This window comes from Hyperolius riggenbachi, chromosome 10, assembly GCF_040937935.1.
Source record: "Hyperolius riggenbachi isolate aHypRig1 chromosome 10, aHypRig1.pri, whole genome shotgun sequence".
Classification (NCBI taxonomy): domain Eukaryota; kingdom Metazoa; phylum Chordata; class Amphibia; order Anura; family Hyperoliidae; genus Hyperolius; species Hyperolius riggenbachi.
The window spans coordinates 44430639-44451518 of record NC_090655.1 but is presented as its reverse complement, the minus strand read 5'-3'; the positions used below and the strand labels follow the sequence as shown (position 1 = coordinate 44451518).

At 47.3% G+C, this 20880-nt stretch overlaps 1 protein-coding gene across 2 annotated transcripts in view; it reads left to right on the top strand.

Annotated features, from left to right (window-relative positions):
- The window catches only part of LOC137536013 (rap1 GTPase-activating protein 1-like), a 363102-nt gene extending 346164 nt beyond the window's left edge, over nt 1–16938 (top strand). For both annotated transcript variants that reach the window (XM_068257949.1, XM_068257950.1), the window contains 3 exons: nt 2049–2152; nt 5633–5756; nt 15960–16938. In XM_068257949.1, the coding sequence (XP_068114050.1) occupies nt 2049–2152; nt 5633–5756; nt 15960–15977 (246 nt within the window). In that variant the 3' untranslated portion in view covers nt 15978–16938. The remainder of the gene's footprint in view (nt 1–2048; nt 2153–5632; nt 5757–15959) is intronic.
- Nucleotides 16939–20880: the final 3942 nt, after the last annotated feature.

The window sequence follows — 20880 nt, the reverse complement described above, 5'->3', positions numbered from 1 at the left end:
GGGATTGGGTCCCGATTCTAGACAGGAGACACCACAGGTGTGTATGCACCTTGTTTCTTGCAGGGTTTCAAAACATTAAAGAGAATGTTTAAGATAAAAAAAACCTCTGGGGTATACTTACCTCGAGAGGGGGGTGCCTCTGGATCTTAACGAGGCTTTCCCCATCCAGGGGCGCAGCTAAGGTTTTGGTGGCCACAAGCAGTCCATAACTTGAGGTCCCCATCCATGAAAGAAGCGGTGCGCTAAGCACGCCACGGTGGAAAAATGGGCAGCCCCTTCACAAAACAAAGCGGCGTTGTGAAAAGTGGGTGTGGCCAAAGCATTATGTGGGAGGAGCCAAATACTAGCAGTTTCTAGGCTAAACTGCACCCAGGGTGAGGGCATAAAAATGCACCCTCCCCCCCACACGTGGAGACAGGTATAGGTGACCCCAGTATAGGTAGGTGCCCCCAGTATCGGTTAGATAGATAGGTGCCTGCAGTATAGGCTAGATAGGAAAGTGCCCACAGTATAGGTTAGATAGGTAGATGCCCCCAGTATAGGTTAGATAGGTAAGTGCCGGCAGTAAAGGCTAGATAGGTAGGTGCCCCCAGTATAGTATCGGTTAGATAGGTAGGTGCCCCCAGTATAGGTTAGATGGGTAGGTGCCCGCAGTATGGGCTGGATAGGAAAGTGCCCACAGTATAGGTTAGATAGATAGGTGCACGCAGTATAGGCTAGATAGGTAGGTGGCCCCAGTATAGGTTAGATAGGTAAGTGCCGGCAGTATAGGCTAGATAGGTAGGTGCCCCCAGTATAGGTTAGATAGGTAGGTGCCCGCAGTATGGGCTAGATAGGAAACTGCCCACAGTATAGGTTAGATAGGTAGGTACCCCCAGTATAGGTTAGATAGGTAGGTGCCTGCAGTATGGGCTAGATAGGTAGGTACCCCTCAGTATAGGTTGTGGATAGATAGATGCCCCCAGTATAGATTAGATGGGTATATGCACGCAGTATAGGTTAGATAGTATCGATAAGAGCTACCCCTGCGACAGACGCCGCACGCCAGGACAGGATGAAGATAGAGGCTGAGCACAGAATTGAGGCAGGTGAGTTGAAACTTTGCTCTGCCCGCAACCCTTCTCCCCCTCCCACACCCATCAACAGCAGAGCAAGGCCCCCCTTTGTGTGAGGCCACAATACAGGCGTGGCTCACCTGTATGCTGGCGGCGCCCCTGCCCCCGTCCCCCGGTGTACCAGCAAGGTATACTTCGTGTCACGGCTGTCCCCAGTACAGTGCCTTAGATCGCAGCGCTGTACATTGTAAATAAGACTGTGGTTTCGCCGTCTAACAGTCTCCTAGTGGCAATCGCCGCTGGGAGACTGAGACGGAGTGGAGCTCAATCATTTAAGCGGAGATGCGCGTGCATCGGCGTATGCGATCTTCTACAAAACTCCGCCCCAGGACTTCACTCCAATTGGCACTGGGCGGTCCTGGGGCTGCCGCCGTGTTCACGCCAGTTGGCGTGGAGCGGTCGGCAAAGAGTTAACCAGTCCTTTAGGCATAATACAGAACTGAATCAGAACCCATTCTGTATCATGCCTGAAGAAGAAATGTAATGTTTTGAAAAGTTTGCAATAAAACTTGTACAGTAAACTTCAGTTCCTGGTCGGTACAAAAACGTTCTGTTGGATACGATTTTCCAAGGTCTGCTCAGCGTAGGAAGCAGATCCTAATGTTACAAATAGGATCCAATTCCACTTGATTAAAAAAAAATCCATTTGTTGCACAGTTCTGCATTTTTCACAGCAGATGCATTGCCCACAGCCACCTCTGTTGCAGCACATACACCTCAGAGGGGAGCGCGACAGTAAAACGGAGCGGAGCAGATCCAGAACTGTCTGCTTCACTTTGTGCTGAACAGATCCATTGCAAATGGAAGCCAAGCCTTAGTCATTACAGGTATTACCTCAATCAGTGTCTGTTGGTTTGATGTCTGCATAGCTGCTCCACAACTAACACCGGACCACAGTTCACTCTGCTGTCTCATGATTTCTCTCTCCCTCAGACGTTTTCCCTCTCCCTGCGGAGCCCTCAGCGCTCTCGTGACGCTCTCTCCCGAGGGTGCAGAAGCAGCAGCATCGCTATAGAGAGCGTTGCCGAGGAGAAGAGGTGAGTTAGGAGGCGGGGGTTGGCGGCAGTCATCGTTCTTTTAGAACAGTGGTCCTCAAACTAAGGCCCGCAGGCTGAATGTGGCCCCCTGAAGCTTTTTTTACCAGCCCCCCCACACACAAAATATATTACTTATAGACGCGGTCAACTACATCTTTAAATATTGGTTGTCTGCATATAGACGATCAGTGTTGGCACCACCCATCCACATGGAGGCCAGAAAGCAGTAATTCGCTGGTTTCCAATCTAATTCCACATCAGGTGGCACTGTTGTCCAATTGGACTGCAGGTTGTCACCTAGGTATGCTTCACTGTCTGGCCCGCAAAGACTTCTACATCAGATTATGTATACTCCGGCCCCCCAGCAGTCTGAAGTATGTTGACCCGGCCCTCGACCTAAAACGTCTGGGGACCCGTTTTAGAAATTTAGTGTGGAAAATGGCCACTAAAACAGAGGTGTAGCTAAGGATTATGGGTCCCCAAATCACACGTTTGTTATGGCCCTCAGACTTAGGCACTGGGCAATGCAACCTGTCCCTACCCAATAAGATATGAATTGAGTGGGAAATATGCATTCCTAAGTCAGAGGGTGAAGAAACACAGGAAACGTAATAGTTAACACTTGGGCCCAATGTGCCCCAGGGCCCCATAGCAATGGCTATTTGCTACGCCCTTGCACTGAATAAAACCAACTAAAATCAAAACCCAACCTTCATAGTTATAGATTATAAAGTCTAAGGCCTGGGACACACCAGTGATTTGAAAAGCTCTTGCTAATGCAATGCTATGGGAGATTTTTTTAAAAATCACATCCCTCAAGTATAAAACAAAGTTTGCCTTCTTAACCAATTTCGGACTGACGCGGTACAAATCTACGTCGGGCGGGCGGCGTTGCGGTTCTGACCGGACGTAAGCTCTACGTTCCATTCACCACGCGTTCCCGCCACTCTCTATCCGCCGCAATGTGCTACCCTGCCGCCTCTATGACGGCAGAGCACTGTGAGCCGGGCAGGAGCTGTTTTCATTGGCTCCTGGCCCTGTCATTCCTGTAAGCCAATCCCATTGGCTTACATTGAGTGACAGGGTCAGGAGCAAATGAAAACGGCTCCTGACCGGCGCACAGCGCTCTGCCGTCATAGAGACGGCAGAGAGAGCAGCCTGCGGCAGGGACAGAGCGGCAGGATTCGTCGGTATGCAGCGTTTTAGTGTACCAGCAGCCTCTGGTAGTTAAGGGGGCAGAGGCTGCTGGTACCGAAGTGGTTAAAGCAGTAGGATCAGCCATACTATGCCAGGGAAAAAAACCACATATATAAGTAGATAAATACTTGATCTACTTACATAACACATGTATTGTACTGCCCACTTTTTGATTTCAGTGAATGTTCTATAGTAAATTAAGAGAATTCTGTTCCTGGTGGGGGCCATGTCTTTTGCCCACGGCTTAGGCTAAATACTGATGTCATTTCTGCCCTTTACTTTTTTTTTTCTTTTCTCCTCCAATCACTAGGTCACCTCAGCCTTGCTTGTAAACACAAGTGAGCAGAGGGTCATGTTTCAGATAAGCAGCTGGAAGGGAAATAAATGGAAGAGGAGGAATATATTATAGATAAAAAGAACCCCCAGCATGCAACTGTTTGGCACTGACTACTAAAGGGCCAGTGCTCCTAAAGTATGTGATAACTACAAACCATAACAGCAGAAAAAGTTTTGAAAGTTTTGAATGCAGGATTAGCATCTTTATCACTTAATACACTCAGACCAGTTGCTGTTGAAATTTGATTTTTAAGGTGACGATACCGCTTTAAAACAGGAGGTATTTGTGAATATTCAGGTTGCATTGAGTATATAAGGTGTCCCACAATGCATCACTGCTGAATATGCAAATCATCTCTTTGTTGTCCCTGATGGCTAAACACACCCTCAGAACTGCTGGAATGCAATCATTGTGTCAGCTTGTTAATATTACAAAGACAAACTATTCCGACATGCATACAGACTGTCATAGCTCCCAACTGTCCCTCTTTAGGACCCCTGTCCCTGTTGTTTCCTCATTTGTCCCTCTTTCAGGATCGATCTACAGATCTATGTAAATATATGTATTTTACTACTGAAAATATGTTTGACTCTAAACTTCTCTATCCTTTACATGTAAATATTTATTATTTTAAAATGTTAATATGAAGGAAAATGAACCAGGATAGAAAGGACCAGTGAGGTTTGAATTATAAAACATATTTTGCTTATGAAATCTTTATGGGATGTGGGACTAGGGTCGTGCCAGAGGGCGTGGCAGGGGTGTGGCTTAAGTGTTTGGAGGTATGAACTGTTTCAGATTGGCTGATCCTCATCAGTGCATGGCATGGATTAATGTGGCTCTATGAGATAGGATAGCTCATGGTGAACCAGAACTCCTAGGAGTGCGGGTAGATGGGACATAGCGGCATGTTCCCTACTGCTCCATGACATACCTCTGTGTCACCCCCGCACCTCTCTCTGTCTCCCTAGTGTACCGCTCTCACCCCCCCCCCCCCCGAAACTGGCGACAAGCAGCTTGTCCGCAGCTAACGGGGGGAAGGGCGTCCCTTGCAGGAGAGGCACTCCTGCAAAACGCCCACTTTGGAGTTTATGCCCCTCCCTCAGCTCTGATTGGGCAGCTCTGCCTCTCCCCCGCCTCTCCCATGCTGCTCCTCTGCCTCCATGCTTAACACACCTCCAGAACCGCTGGAATGCAATGATGTGTCAGTTTGTTAATATTACGTTTTTAAGAAGGCAAAATTCTGATTTAGGCCTCGTTCACATTGTGTTCCGCCTGCGTTAGCTGTCGCGTGTGACTATTTTTTGAAGATTTTTTTTTCCTTCCCGGCGCTTGGGTGGGCGTTGCATTTTTTTGAGAAGCGCTTTTTTAAGCGTCTTTTTCGTGCGCTCCCTGACCCTAGTCAGGAAGTGAACTATTTGACCCGGAAAAGAATAAATACAATGTATTTATTTTTAAAAACACTCAGGAAATCGCTGCACAAAGTGAGGCAGAATCGCTCTAAAAATGGTACAGGCAGCGCTTTCCTAAGCGGATCGGAAACGAACCGCTCAGATGTGAACTCTCATACGGCATCATTGCACAAGCGGTTTGAGGGCAATTTTGAAAATAGCCTGCACTTGAAAAAAGGGCAAAAACGCCCTTATTGTGAACGAACCCTCACATAGCATTTTACTAAGAAGGCCTTTTGATTCATTTCAGCCCCTTACACACTCCTAGGAGTTCTGGTTCACCATGAGCATGCTGGGTAATCTCTATCCCTCTATTGGGATCACATACATTGCATAACATTCACAAGAGCTTTTCAATTCAAAAGTGCTTAGAGCTGTCAATCTTTTACTTTTTATACTAGATAAATGATTACCATCAACCTGAAAAAACTCTGGCTACATGTGAAATAACTTTCAGCTTTTTTTAATTTTTTTTATTTCTTCCCATCTTTGCAGGAATTTGGCTAATCACCATACTTTGGACTTTTGCCGGAAGCCAATGCCATCTTACCCCTCTTCCAACAGCAACAGCTTCTGCAGCGCTCATGGCAGCGAGAGCTCCCCCGAGGACAAGATAATGGTGACACCACTTATATAACTAGCTGACAAGGCTGAGATTTTCTAGGAACTGTGATACTTGCATTTGTATCAACCATTAATGCTACCACAGTGCCCTCTGCAGGTAGTTTTAATGTACTGCACTCAAGATCATCAGTAATCAATTTTGAGACGAGCAACAAAATTGATACGTGGGATGGACAGTCTCACGTGCCAAGAAAGGTTAGATAAACTGGGTTTATTTAGTTTAGAGAAAAGACGCCTTAGAGGGGATCTAATTAACATGTATAAATACATCAGAGGCAGGGCCGGTTCAAGTAACAATTGGGCTCTAGGGCAAAATTATCCTGGGGGCCCCCCAACAGACACCCCCCGCACCAAAAAGCGTCATTAGAGGCCCTTTGTTGCAGCCAAATTTCCCTCCTGGGCCCTTGAGCTGGCTGCTGACCCTCCCCCAATCACCTCCCAACTTAACAGACTCTGCAGAGTCCCTGGGGAGCAATAGTTAAGATGGGGAGGGACAACTTTGGGGCCCCTACCGGCTCTGGGGCCAATGCCCATTTTTCCCTATGGTAGCTCCGGCCCTGATCAGAGGGCAATACAAAAGCTTGGAGGATGAGCTTTTTGTCCCTAGGCCTTCTCAACGGACTAGAGGACATGATCTGTGCATGGAGGAAAAACGTTTTAGCCATTTATTTAGGAAAGGATTTTTTACAGTAAGAGTGATTAAGATGTGGAATGCATTGCCACAGGAAGTAGTTATGGCAAACTCTATACCTGCATTTAAAGGGGGCTTAGATGCTTTCCTTGCGTTGAAAGACATCCATGGCTACAATTACTAGGTAATCCCTAATGATGTTGATCCAGGGATTTTATCTGATTGCCATCTGGTGTCGGGAAGGAATTTTTTTCCCTTTTGGGGCTAATTGGACCATGCCTTGTAAGGGTTTTTCGCCTTCCTCTGGATCAACAGGGATATGTGAGGGAACAGGCTGGTGTTGTACTTTGTTCTCTGGTTGAACTCGATGGACGTATGTCTTTTTTCAACCCAGATAACTATGTAACTGTGTAATATTATTCGTTTGGCCTGTCATGGTTTATGATGGTAAAGGGGCTATTTTGTTTATTCAAACATTAATAATCAGTTGGTCCGTTGAATATGAGACTGCCCAGTAATTCTGTTTTTGTTGTCTGGTGGAGAGTAAAGGGCCCATTCACACGTATGTGATTAGCGGGCGATTCCCGCTAATCGCTAAAGCGCTAGAGCTTTGTTACCCTATGGCAGTGTTCTCACTGTCGCGATTGCGGGCGTTTTGCAATTAGCACCAATCGCAAACACGTTACCTGCAGTATTTTTGGAGCGATTCCGGAGCGATCGCGGTACAGGACTTATAATGCGCTGACAGCGATCGCTCTGAAATCGCAGAAGTGTCCAGTGATTTTTATTGCGCTTATCGGGGTAAAATCACTTGAACAAGCGTTTTACAATTTTAGATGTGAGCAGGGCCTTAAAGAGATATTTATTTGATTAAAAAATAATTTAACAGTTTGTATTTTTACTAAAACTTTTTATGATAAGTAGGTAGAGTAACTTTTTATAATAATCCAAACATTTTTATAGCGCTTTTCTCCTGTTGGACTCAAAGCGCTCAAGTGCTGCAGCCACTGGGACGCGCTCAGGAGGCCACCCTGCAGTGTTAGGGAGTCTTGCCTTGAACTCCTTACTGAATAGGTACTGACGCTAGCCAGGATTCGAACCCTGGTCTCCCATTTCAAAGGCAATGCCCTTAAAGGACATCCAAGGTGAAAATAAACTGATGAGAAAAACAATTATATTTATCCTCCTCCTCCTAAAAATTACTTTTTTGGACATCCCATGGTTTTATTTTATATTTGAATTCAGTTTGCAAGTTTTTACTGTTTCATTGTCTCTGCTCACTGACACCTTCATCGAAGTATGTCAGAGCGCAAATCTATGAATTATTAACCCTTTTTATCTCTTTCCTGCTCACAGAAGCCATTTACTAACAGGAACGTGTTTTATGGCTGTAATTCCGTAATCAGTGAAGGTTATGCTATAGTCACATGCATACCTGATGATTAACTCTTTCAGCCAGATAACGAAAAAAAGGAACACAGCCTTGTTATCTGTGTGCTTGGCACTGTACATACACATGTCTATCTCATCATGTCACATCACCTCGGGTATCCTTTATGATAAATAGCTAGGGGCTCAGAAATGGTCCGTTTTACCCTTCACTCATACTTATGGTGGGTGGCACAGTGATGCAGTGGCACAGTGGGGTGATAGGGTGACATTGTGGATAGTACTCTCACCTAGCAGTGCTAGGGTATTAGGTTTGAACCTTGGCCAGGCCAACATCAGTATTATTATTTATTGTATTGTAAAGTGTCAACATATTAACCACTTAAGTACCAGCGGTCTCTGCCCCCTTAAGGACCAGAGACTGCTGGTACAGAAACGTCGGAATCCCGACGAATCGGCGCACATACGCGCCACAACCGACGTGCATTGGGGACCTGGGCCACCCGCTCTGCCATCTCTATGACGGCAGAGTTCCTGTGAGCCGGTCAGGAGCTGCTTTCATTGGCTTCTGACCGTGTCTTTCAATGTAAGCCAATGGGAGTTGCTTACATTGAAAGACAGGGCCAGGAGCCAATAAAATTGGCTCCTGGCCCGCTCACAGGGCTCTGCCGTCATAGAGACTGGCAGAGCAAGTGAGCTGTGACAGGAGACGGCAGAGAGACAGCTGCAAGATCGTCGGGAGTGACGAAAACAGCGGTTGCGCGCTAATGTTGTCCGGATCATGAACGATTCGGATCTTTGATCCGAATCTATTTTGTGAGTCGAATCATCAAAATGAGTGATTCGGATCGCAAAGGGGGCGGGGCTAGGAGCGACACGCCCCCTCTCAGCGGGCAGCGGGGTCCTGGAAGCAGAGCTGAGATGGATCGCTCTGTTGGGGGGGAGCCAGCCTTGCAGGGAGACAGGTAGATGAGAGAGAGGGGACATGGGTGCCACTGCCAGATATGTGTAGAGCACACATACTGGCTGAAATGTGCTGCTCATTATAGGCTGTCAGTAACTTTTCTGCTCGTCCCTCCTCCCTTCTATGTCCACTCCCTGCCCCTCTCCCCTTCTCTGTGTGTCCTTTTATAGTTTTGATGTAATTGTAGTACAATTACCTGAGATCTGTGCAGGATAATAGCAGAATAGGTGGGGGATGTGGTATAACGTGTGCACTGCATCTGGTAAAGAATCCTTCACACAAACGACTCTTGAAAGAGGACAAGAACTTGTCTTGTGGCTGCTTTTTTTTTTCATTACATGAGGGGTATATTCAACCCGGGTAAAAATAAATCAATATATTAAAAAAACAAACAGAAACAACTACTTGAAGATTCTCCTCCATGTGGCAAGTTTGCCCATTTCAAAAATCTCTGTCCACCGCAGGGAAAGTCCACCTGCTAGTCATTTCTCCCCCAAATGCTTCCCTAGTCAAATGATCCGAGATTCGGATCAAAGATCCGGATCTTTTCAATGATCCGATTCGAATCATCCGAATCATTGAAAAGATCCGAACTACCCATCTCTATTGCGCGCAGCGGCAGTGAGTTGAAATCTACGCCCTGGCAGCCAGATCAGCATCACTACACGGCGTAGATTTCAACTACGACAGTCAGAAAGTAGTTAAGGGAGCAATCAGCCTGGAAGGGGCCTGAGGAAGCCCCAAGTATGTACTTTATATTCCTTCCGCCATATCAGGTTCACTTTAAACCTACGCACCGCGCTCACCCAGTGAGACCAGCATGAGCACAAATCTCAGCGAAGGAAGCCTTCGCACGCAGGGTGACAATAGAAGAATTCCCAGCAGTTATTCTAGAAGAACAACATGAGCAGAATGCTGATTTGGGGCTTTAATGATCCAGCTTCAGCCAAGCTTCGCACATGGTAATGAGGCTAAATAATGCTGTCATAGGCAAAGCAGAGCTTATTTGTGTTATGGAAAGTGCAGGAAGGGAGGACGGCGCGCTAGGCGGACTGGAACAAATTGTACTTAAATCAACAATCATCTCCTGGCTACACGAAGCCGAGATCTAAGGCACAGAGGGAGAAACTCTCCACAGTCAACCATCAGATCTGTCTGCGGCCAGCGCAAGCGTTCCGAACGGATTTCTGCGAGTCGGGGAAAGGGAGATGCAGTGGAATATATTTACTTTGCTTTATGTGATCTCAAAGGGCTCAAATCCTCATGCTTGAATATGCTAATATTGACTTTCCTCTTGAAAGTCAGTCTCGGCCCCACCTTCCCAGCCTCTCTATTGGCTCATGGCTGTGATGAGCAGCCTTGCTGGCCAATAGAGCTCCAGAGGTAAACCCAGGGTTGGCACTAACATAAAGGCAAAGGGGGCAATTGCCCCCTAGTGCCCCTGTATCCATAGAGGCCCACAACAAGTGTCCACCACCACCCCACTAAATTATGTGGAGACACACAGACCTGCAATGCCTGGAACTCAGAGGACGTGATTGAGTTCTGCTTCTTCCTGCTGTTCTTTGTAACACTGGGGGTGGGAAGGGGGTAGGTCATTAAGGGACTCATCTGGCCGGTATACTAGAGGGGGGAGCTCACACATGGCTACTATATGGAGAGGGGGGAGGGGGAACACATAAGGCCACTATACTGTGGGGGGAGGGGAGCACATAAGGATACTTTCCTGGGGGGGAAGGGGAGCACATAAGGCTACTATACTGGAGAGGGGGGGGGGGCACATCTAGCTACTATACTGGGGGGAGGGGGAGCACATAAGGCTACTATACTGGGTGGAGGGGGAACATCTAACTACTATACTGGGAGGAGGGGAGAACGTCTGGCTACTACACTGGGGGAAGGAACACATCTGGCTATTAAACGGGGGAGGGGGGTCATTAGGGTCCCAACTGACAACTGTACTGGGAGGAGGGGAGAACATCTGGCTACTACACTGGGGGAAGGAACACATCTGGCTATTAAAGGGGGGGAGGTCATTAGGGTAACATCTGACTACTGTACTGGGGGAGGGGCCCCTAGGTTACTTTTGCCCTGCCCCATTGTAGCTAGAACCGGAACTGGGTAAGCCCATGGTTGGGTATTAGAGGCAGTGATTGAATAAGATGACATGGGGCTCTAGGTACAGTAGTCGCTTTGGCTCCTCCTTACTCTCCTTTGCTAATGTTGGATAGGAGAAGGGTCAGAAGAAGTAGCAGTTGGGCCCCCGACACCTACTGGGCCGCAGGCACCTGCCTAGGTTGCCTGGTGGATAATCTGCTCTGGAGAGAGGCCACAGTTGTGTCTGTGTAAAAGTCTGCATTTTTGCACAGATGATTTTTCGTATATCATGTGCGTTTTGCGTGCGCAACGTTTACCAAAGACTGTCGGCACCTGCTAGCAGTCTATGGGAATCATAAGCACTGTGCTATTTAATGCGGCGAGGAACCAGGTTTTTTTACACATGCAATATTAAGAAAATGGCAATGAATTCAATAGTGCATTGTGACACCGCACACACTTTTCAACAAGAAAAAAACACATATATCCAGGCACATCGCCTCTAGTTAATACATTAAATAAGTTATTGAGGAAAGGGAGGTGCTGAAGGGGGTGTGGCCAGAAAATTAGCAAAAAAATCTATTAACCCTTCGCACACTCGCATGCAAATGTTCAACCAAATGCATTCACAGATTCACTCATCCAGGCACAACTGTTATCCCTACAGCTAAGTTACAAGCCGGGGTCTTAGTTCACAGAAGAATGCATTCTTATGCTTAGTCACCTACACTGCGCAGGTAAACGTAGGTGTCCTAACTCTGGGCAGGGCGTAACATGCATAGTGCAGACATGCCAACATTCATTGCATCAAACCTATCTAGGGATTAGGAACACACATCCTGACCAGGGCCGGAATACCGACCAGGCAACAAAAGCAGTCGCTTGGGGCCCCATTCAGAGTCAAAGGGGCCCCATTAGCACATAAACCAGCCCTTGCCATCCTGTCAGTGGTGGCTGGATGGTATAATGGTTAAAGGGACTCTGAGCAGTGCAGTAACTATGGAAAGATGCATATCATTTTAAAGCTCTCTTTCTCCTCTTTCCAATGATATCTAAACGGCTGCTCTATGCCTTTTAGTTTTCGATATTTTCGCGATTGAAATTGCGACCACAGGACGACTTTTCTCTAAAGTCAGCGGTGGCTGGATGGTATAATGGTTAAAGGGACTCTGAGCAGTGCAGTAACTATGGAAAGATTCATATCATTTTAAAGCTCTCTTTCTCCTCTTTCCAATGATATATAAACAGCTGCTCTATGCCTTTTAGTTTTCGATATTTTCCCGATTGAAATCGCGGCCACAGGACGACTTTTCTCCAAAGTCAGCGGTGGCTGGATGGTATAATGGTTAAAGGGACTCTGAGCAGTGCAGTAACTATGGAAAGATGCATATCATTTTAAAGCTCTTTTTCTCCTCTTTCCAATGATATATAAACGGCTGCTCTATGCCTTTTAGTTTTTGATATTTTCACGATTGAAATCACGGCCACAGGACGACTTTTCTCCAAAGTTGGCAGCTCGATTCAGCACAATGCAATGAAATATAAGGAACCCAGGGGAATATAATTACAAACATCATGCTGGTAGGTGTGAGGATGTAATGAATTAGTTGTGGGTATGCTTAAAGGCATATCCACAGGCACTGCTTGGAGTCCCTTTAAGGGCTCTGCCGCTGACACAGGAGACCAGGGTTCGAATCTCAGCTCTGCCTGTTCAGTAAGCCAGCACCTATTCAGTAGGAGACCGTAGGCAAGTCTCTCTAACACTGCTACTGCCTATAGGGCGCGTCCTAGTGGCTGCAGCTCTGGCGCTTTGAGTCCACCAGGAGAAAAGCGCGATATAAATGTTATTTGTCTTGTCTTGTCAAATGATGCCGTGCGCTGCTGATTGTCTTCAGAGCCAGGCTCTCCTCCTAGGTCCCCCTCCTGCTACTGTGCGCTCTGCCGCTGCCCACTCCACCCTCCCTTCCCACAGAGAACCACAGCTGCAGCAAGAATGATAGCAGCAGATGGCAAACGCTCACTCACCTATCCATGATCCAAGCAATAGAGATCCCGTCATCTGAAACCCATCTGTCTCTTCTACAGTGCAGCCGCTCGCTCTGAACTTCCTGATTCTCAGATCAGACATGAAGTAGGAAGTAGTAATAGTAGTAGTAACAGAGCGGCAGCACTCTAGAGGAGACAGATGGGCTCCGGATGACGGGACCTCTATTGCTTGGATCGCAATAGGTGAATGTGATTCATCTGGTGCTGTCATTCTCCCCCACTGCGGCTGCCTTCTCTGCTGGACTATCGTATTCACTGGGATGGAGGCTGCATGGTGGCTGTCTAGTTTGGGAGGAAATTGGTTGTTCGGTGGTGGGAGTGGTTATGTAATTCTGTCTGGGGAACGGCTTCTGGTTTGGCGGTGTCCAGAGCTTTCTGCTATTGCCAGGCTGGAGATGCAGGGGGAAAGTGCTGCTGCTGTGATATCTGGCGCCCTCTTCACAGGGGTGCCCCAGCTCCTGAGTGCAAATGTCCCAGCCATTCATCTCTCACTCTGCATTTTGCCACTGCTATTCCCTGCATTGTGTACCCACAGAGGAAAGCATGCTGTTGCCCATAGCAACCAGTAGCTCGGCTGCCCGGTGTGTGCGACATATTGCTGTGCAGCTGCATCTTCTGATTCTATTACGACATGATGGGGGGCCCAAATCAGTTACTTTGCTTAGGGCCCCATTTAGCCTTAATCCGGCTCTGATCCTGACGTCCTCTCCTGGGACAGATAGCGCATCATACCAATCGCACAAGGGAGCTAACTAAGGCTTTTAACTTAGCTGTAGGGATAACAGTGGTGCCTGGATGAGTGAATTTGTAAATGCATTTGTTTGAACATTTGCATGCGAGTGTGTGGAGGGTTACTGATTTTTACACTTTTCAACAAGTGTGGCCCCAGCCTTTGGATTGTGTAAAGTAAAAATACGTTTTTTGATCCTTGATGGTTACCCGTAGCCTCAAAGTATCAATAGGATGAGAAAGACCTGGAGCCCAATGGTGCAGTATCATAGGATTAGTTAGCAGTAAGTAGAGTGTATACAATTTTACTCACAAAGGTGGGTTGCAATTACTTACAACCACCGTCACAGCCTGCAGGAATATAACCGTCCCTGCTTGTTATCCAAGGTCTGTTAGTGCAGAGGCTGGTTTCTCGGTCTCCTCTGATAGTTGTGAGGAGGACTGTAAAGTCCTCGTGGCTTTGAACCCCAAAGGGCATGGACTATACCAAAACACTGGTGGAGGCGCCCTTGATGAATAATAGCTACAAACTACTAAGTAGGTGAGAAGTGAAATGTCTCAGAAGGACACACCAATTATGAATGGAATTCATGCACATTAGACAATGCATTTCATGGGTCTTGGTTCCCAATGGTTAAGGGCTCCGCCTCTGACACAGGAGACCTGGGTTCGAATCTCGGCTCTGTCTGTTCAGTAAGCCAGCACCTATTTAGTAGGAGACCTTGGGCAAGACTCCCTAACACTGCTACTGCCTATAGAGCGCGTCCTAGTGGCTGCAGCTCTGGCGCTTTGAGTCCGCCAGGAGAAAAGCGCGATATAAATGTTCTATGTTTTTTTTTTGTTTTGTTTGGTTCGCTTCATCAGGTCAATAAAGTGTCTAATATGTAGTCATTCATGAGGGTGAGTGCCTTTTACATGAATTAAAGGTGCGTACACTTGTGACCGACTATATTTTAGGCACTTTATGGACCTGTTGAAGTGGGCCAAGACCTGTGAAATGCGTTGTCTATTGTGCATGAATAAATACCCCATTAATAATTGGAGTGTCCTTCTGAGAAGGCAAGATGTTACATTTTCCACCTACTTAGTAGTTTGTAGCTATTCTTCATCAAAGGTGCCTCCACCAGTGCTTTAGTTATAGTAGAAAAAGTTGCTGTTCACATGAAAAGTGAATCAGAAATATCAATAGAATCAACTGTAACATACTGTATGTGTTTATAGACAGACAAATATGTGGGAGTCAAGCAGGCCATTCATTTTTCCGGACTGCCATACCAGCGGACCGGAAATGGAAGATGAAGCCCTGCATTGGGGGCAATTAGAGAACGGAATGTTTCTTCACACTAGTGAAGAAACGGACTGTTTGAAGGGCAAAATCCACTGGGGGTGGGGTTCTGCTGGGGATGTGTGGGCGCAAACTGGGCCGTAACTGGGTGGGTGAGGGAGGGTGCTGCAGCCGTGCGAGCGGGCGAGGGAGGGTTAAAAACTTACCCAGGCGTCGTCTTCTTCATTGCAGCCAGGTGGTAGAGAGGCTTTCTTCCAGGCTTCTGTCTTCTTGCGCGTCATGTGACTACACGCATCATGTGACTAGTCACATGACGGGGAAGAAGATGAAAGCCTTGAAGCTGGCCCGGTTTTACATCACAGGAGCCTATAGGCACAGATGTCCTGACACCCTAGACTTTGCCCCCCACGAACCTCCAAACCCCGCCAATCTGCACCGCAAGTGTGCTGGCTGGCTCAGATGTCACTTCTCCCTTACTTCCTTTGCCTGTCATAGCTACAGGTGCCCCTTAGCATTGGGTAGCCATAGGTACCCTCAATATTAAGTAGCTAACGGTGCACCAAAGGACGACGATGTGGTCAGTGAAATGCCAAGAGCAGAGTGAGTAACCTCTCATTTATGCTATGCATAGGGAAGGAGGGAGGGATGGATGCAAAAGGGGAGGGGAGTGAGCCACCCTTCCATCATCAGGCGCCTGTAGGCACGTGCCTACTGTGCCTTATGGTAAATCCCTGCCTGGAATAAACCCTCTCTACTGCCCAGTTGCAATGAAGAAGAAGACGCCTGGATAAGTTTTTAACCCTCCCTCACCTGCCCAGCTCCCTCACCCACCCGGCTGCTTCACCCTCCCTCACCTGCTGGAGTGGCAAACTAAGCGAAAAAGGATCCAATCGACCGGTGATCAGATCAGTTTTCACGGATCCGTTCGCCAGTGTTGACCAAGCCATACGGATCCGGTGAAGCAGAGACCGGATCCCCTTTACCAGATCCGTTTGGCTTAAAAATACAGTGTGAACCAAGCTTCATTGTCTCTTTTTCTGTTCTCATTCTTTTCTAGGACAATATCTTGAAGTAATGACTTTGCTGATGGTCACTGACTGAGAAGATCGCAATGCAAACTTTGGGCAACGCCCCACAAGCGCCATCTCTCCTGCCTGTCGGGGCGTGACAGGTTCGTCTCTAGAAGGTGTCCTTTAGGAAAGTTACCTACAATAGGAGGAATAGCCTAGAATACAAAATCTCTATTTTTCTGCATGTAACATTCACCTCCCTTTATTCTAGAATTCTGGGAAGCTAACATGGAATATTTATGGAAAAAGCTGTATTTAAAATGAAAAAAAGTGTATTTATCGGAATATTCTAGCCTATAAACGTCATGTGATCAGCTGGCTGCCGTGTCCCGGAGGGATGCGAGTGACGGGCCCAGATAAATACGCGGGCGCCGCGACAACAAGTCCTGGAATTTAGAGGGAAAAATGCTGACAAGTCCCAACAATGAGTTCCGGTTATCGCTCTGTGCAGCGCGGAACATGCTTCAGTAGCCGACTCTGGGGAATTAAACGCTATCTAAAATTTTGTAGAAAAAAAAAGAAATTATTAATATACAAGGCCTACTGTAGGTTTTAATGGTCTTTTGATTTAATTAAAGCGGAGCTGAACTCAGAACTTCCTCTCTGCTCTAAAAGATACGCAACAGCATAATAACCTTTTAAAGAAATACATTTCTTTGTCACAGCTGATACATACTTCCCAACTTTTTGAGATAAGAGGGACACTTAAGCCACACCCCTAGCCACGCATACCATGCAGATTTGTTTTAAGAAAAATATGTAGTTTGATATTTCAAATAACACTGGTCCGTTCTATCCTGGTTAATTTTCCTTTATAGTAATATTTGAAAATAAGAAATATCAATTTAAAGTGAACCCAAGGTGGATTTCTGACATGAATATTAAGACACAGAGGCTGGTTCTGCATACAATCACGAGCCTCTGTGTCAGTATAGTGCGCCCCCAGGCCCGCCCTGCGCTCTGCTGTCCCCCAATATAAAAACCGCCACGCTAGCGACATGCACCTCGTCGCTAGCTGGCTGTTTACTTTTGTGCTGCCTGTCAGCGCCGCTCCCCGTCTGCGTCCCTTCCCTCCATACAGCTTACAGAGGCGGGGAGGGAGGGATGCAGGCAGGGAGCGGCACTGACAGGAAGCACAAAGGTAAACAGCCAGCTAGCGACAAGGTGCATGTCGCTAGTGTGGCGGTTTTTATATTCAGGGACAGTAGAGCGCAGGGGGGGGGGGGGGGGCCTGGGGCGCACTATATGGACACAGAGACTGGTGATTGTATGCAGAACCAGCCTTTGTGCCCTAATATTCATGTCAGAAATTCACCTCAGGTTCTCTTTAAAAGGGACACTGAGCTCAACTTAAAAATGAAAATTGTACTCACTCAGGGCTTTCTCCAGCCCAGTGCTGGTCGGGAGGTCCCGCGACGGCATCCTGGCTCCTCTCCTAATCCCCGCTCCGGAATGGCTGCCCGGCAGTAGCCCGGCGACACTCGGCCGAGTGTCGGGCTCCTTCTTCCGCATATGACGTCACCACGCCGGCCGCCTCGCATCATCACGGTGGCCAGCGTGAAAGTACGGCGCATGCGTGATTAAAGCGCACATGCCCCGTACTTTCACGCCGGCCGCCGTGATGATGTCAGCCACGTCATACGCGGAAGGAGCCCGACACTCGGCCGAGTGTCGCCGGGCTACCGCCGGGCAGCCATTCCGGAGCGGGGACTAGGAGAGGAGCCAGGACGCCGTCGCGGGACCTCCCGACCAGCACTGGGCTGGAGAAAGCCCCGGGTGAGTACAATTTTTATTTTTAAGTTGAGCTCGGAGTCCCTTTAAAGGATGGGAATAAAGTGTAGAGTAACACAATTTTCAGTAGAAAAGGGATATATTTACATAGATCTGTGCATGAGTCCTGAAAGAGGGACAGAGGGATTTAGTTAACAAAGAAAGGGACGGCTGATAGAAATCCTGCAATAAATCTGCATTGTGTCTACTTCCTGCTTTCATGGAAGCAGACCTATTGTTAACATCCTGTGTTTACAATAAGCTGTTCTGCCGTGGCAGGAGATTCCTGAGCTGACACAGCTGAGAGATCAAATTACAGTCGTTACTAGTCAGAGATGACGCGTAATTAGACATGCTAAACTCTCTAAACACCTACAGGGTGCATTTCCCCATGTTTTCCTTCTGTCAGGAAGTGCAGGTCCCCTTTAAGTAGGAATGAAACACAAATGCATGTGTTGGCATCCAGTGAAAATCAGAATCGCAAATAGGAAATCGTAATTGCGATTTGCAGTGTAAAAGTAGCCCAAGGTGCGTTTGCGAGTGTTTAGGTTCAATAAAATACCTAAATCACTGGAAATCGCAGAACATGAAACATTTTGTGATTAGTCCTAATTTCAATCGCTCCAGTGGGCTTAACACCATAATTTACATTAGCAAAGAGTATTTTTGAAAAATCCATGATTTGTCAGAAGTTCAAAAAAAAAAATGCCCTAGTAAGTCCCAAGCCTCAGGCTGCATACTGCGTACGCACGCACACACACACACACACACACTTCAGACTGCATACTGCGTACACACTGTACACAGTATGCAGCCTGAAGTGTGTGTGTGTGTGTGTGTGTGTGTGTGTGTGTGTGTGTGTGTGTGTGTGTGTGTGTGTGTGTGTGTGTGTGTGTGTGTGTGTGTGTGTGTGTGTGTGTGTGTGTGTGTGTGTGTACGTGTGTGTACGTGTGTGTGTGTGTGTGTGTGTGTGTACGTGTGTGTGTGTGTGTGTGTGTGTGTGTGTGTACGTGTACGTACGTGTACGTGTACGTACGTGTACGTGTGTGTGTACGTGTACGTGTGTGTGTACGTGTACGTGTGTGTGTGTGCGTGTACGTGTGTGTGTGTGTACGTGTGTGTGTGTACGTGTGTGTGTGTACGTGTGTGTGTGTACGTGTGTGTGTGTACGTGTGTGTGTACGTGTGTGTGTACGTGTGTGTACGTGTGTGTGTGTGTGTGTGTGTGTGCAGCCTGAAGTGTGTGTGTGTGTGTGTGTGTGTGTGTGTGTGCAGCCTGAAGTGTGTGTGTGTGTGTGTATGGTGTGTATGCAGCCTGAAGTGTGTGTGTGTGTGTGTGTGTGTGTGTGTGTGTGTGTGTGTGTGTGTGTGTGTGTGTACACACGCAGGATGCAGTCTGAAGTGTATGTATGGTGTGTGTACGCAGTATGCAGTGCATGTATGGTGTATGGTGGTGTGTGTGTGTGTGTGTGTGTGTGTGTGTGTGTGTGTGTGTGTGTGTGTGTGTGTGTGTGTGTGTGTGTGTGTGTGTGTGTGTGTGTGTGTGTGTGTACACACGCAGGATGCAGTCTGAAGTGTATGTATGGTGTGTGTACGCAGTATGCAGTGCATGTATGGTGTATGGTGGGTGTGTGTGTGTGTGTGTGTGTGTGTGTGTGTGTGTGTGTGTGTGTGTGTGTGTGTGTGTGTGTGTGTGTGTGTGTGTGTGTGTGTGTGTACACGCAGTATGCAGTCTGACATGTATGCATGGTGTGTGTGTGTGTGTACGCAGTATGCAGCCTGAAGTGCATGTATGGTGTGTGTACACAGTAAGCAGCCTGAAGTGTATGTAAGGTGTGTGTATGCAGTATGCAGTCTGAAGTGTATGTATGGTGTGTTTACGCAGTATGCAGCCTGAAGAGTGTGTGTGTGTGTGTGTGTGTGTAAGTGTATGTATGGTGTGTGTGTGTACGCAGTATGCAGCCTGTAGTGTGTGTGTGTGTGTGTGTGTGTGTGTACGTACGCAGTATGTAGCCTGAAGTGTATGTACACACACTATACAAACACTTCAAGCTGCATACTGCTCCAGACAGGGCACTATCTGCATGTAGTTTGTATGTTCTCCCCATGTCTGTGTGAGTCTCCTTTTGGTACTCTGGTTTCCTCCCACATACCAAAAACATGCAGGTAGGGCTTCCCCCTAAATTGTCCCTAGCCTACGATACATACATAGACATATGACTATGGTAGGGATTGTGAGCACCTCTGAGGGACAGTTAAGTGACAAGACAGTATACTCTGTACAGTGCTGCGGAAGATGTCAGTACTATATAAATACTAAATAATACTGCGTACATGCACATCAGATTGCAGGCTGTGCACGCAGACAATATACATAGAAACACTCTGGGCTGCATTCTTTAGCACTTGTCTGCACTGTATGTCACGCTGCTATCCTGTTACGAAACTGATACTTATCCCAATAAAAATCAGAAATGTATTTTGTGTCTGACATCTGTGTTATTATTGCTGGAACCGAACACCACGGCGCCGGAGATTTATGGCAATCAATGGCCCAGCCGGCACTCCCGGCGGATGTACAGCTTGTCACAGAGAAGCTCTAGCAGCAAAATACAAGAGAGGGGGAAGTGAGATAACGTCACACCCGTCAGCTGGGCTGCTCTGAGGTTCCCTGGCATCTCAGCTCATGAAGGGTCCTTATCGGACACATTACAGGGGGCTGTCAGGAGAGGAACATGGGAGCTGTCGCTCTGGACTTCAAGGACAACTGAAACGAGAGCGATATGGAAGCTGACATTTTTATTCCCTCCCTACTGCTTAAAGGGACTCCGAGCAGTGCAGAAACTATGGAAAGATGCATATCATTTTAAAGCTCTCTTTCTCCTCTTTCCAATGATATATAAACCACCACCCTACGTCTTTTAGTTTTCGCTATTTTCGCGATTGAAATTGCCGCGACCGCGATTTCGATCGCGAAAATAGAGAAAACTAAAAGGTGTAGGGCAACGATTTAGGTGTCGTCAGAAAGAGGAGAAAGAGAGCTTTAAAATGATATCCATCAAGCCATAGTTATATTGTATTACACAGGACGACACTTTCCCCAGTGTCAGCAGCTCCATTCTGCTGAATGCAGCTTCTG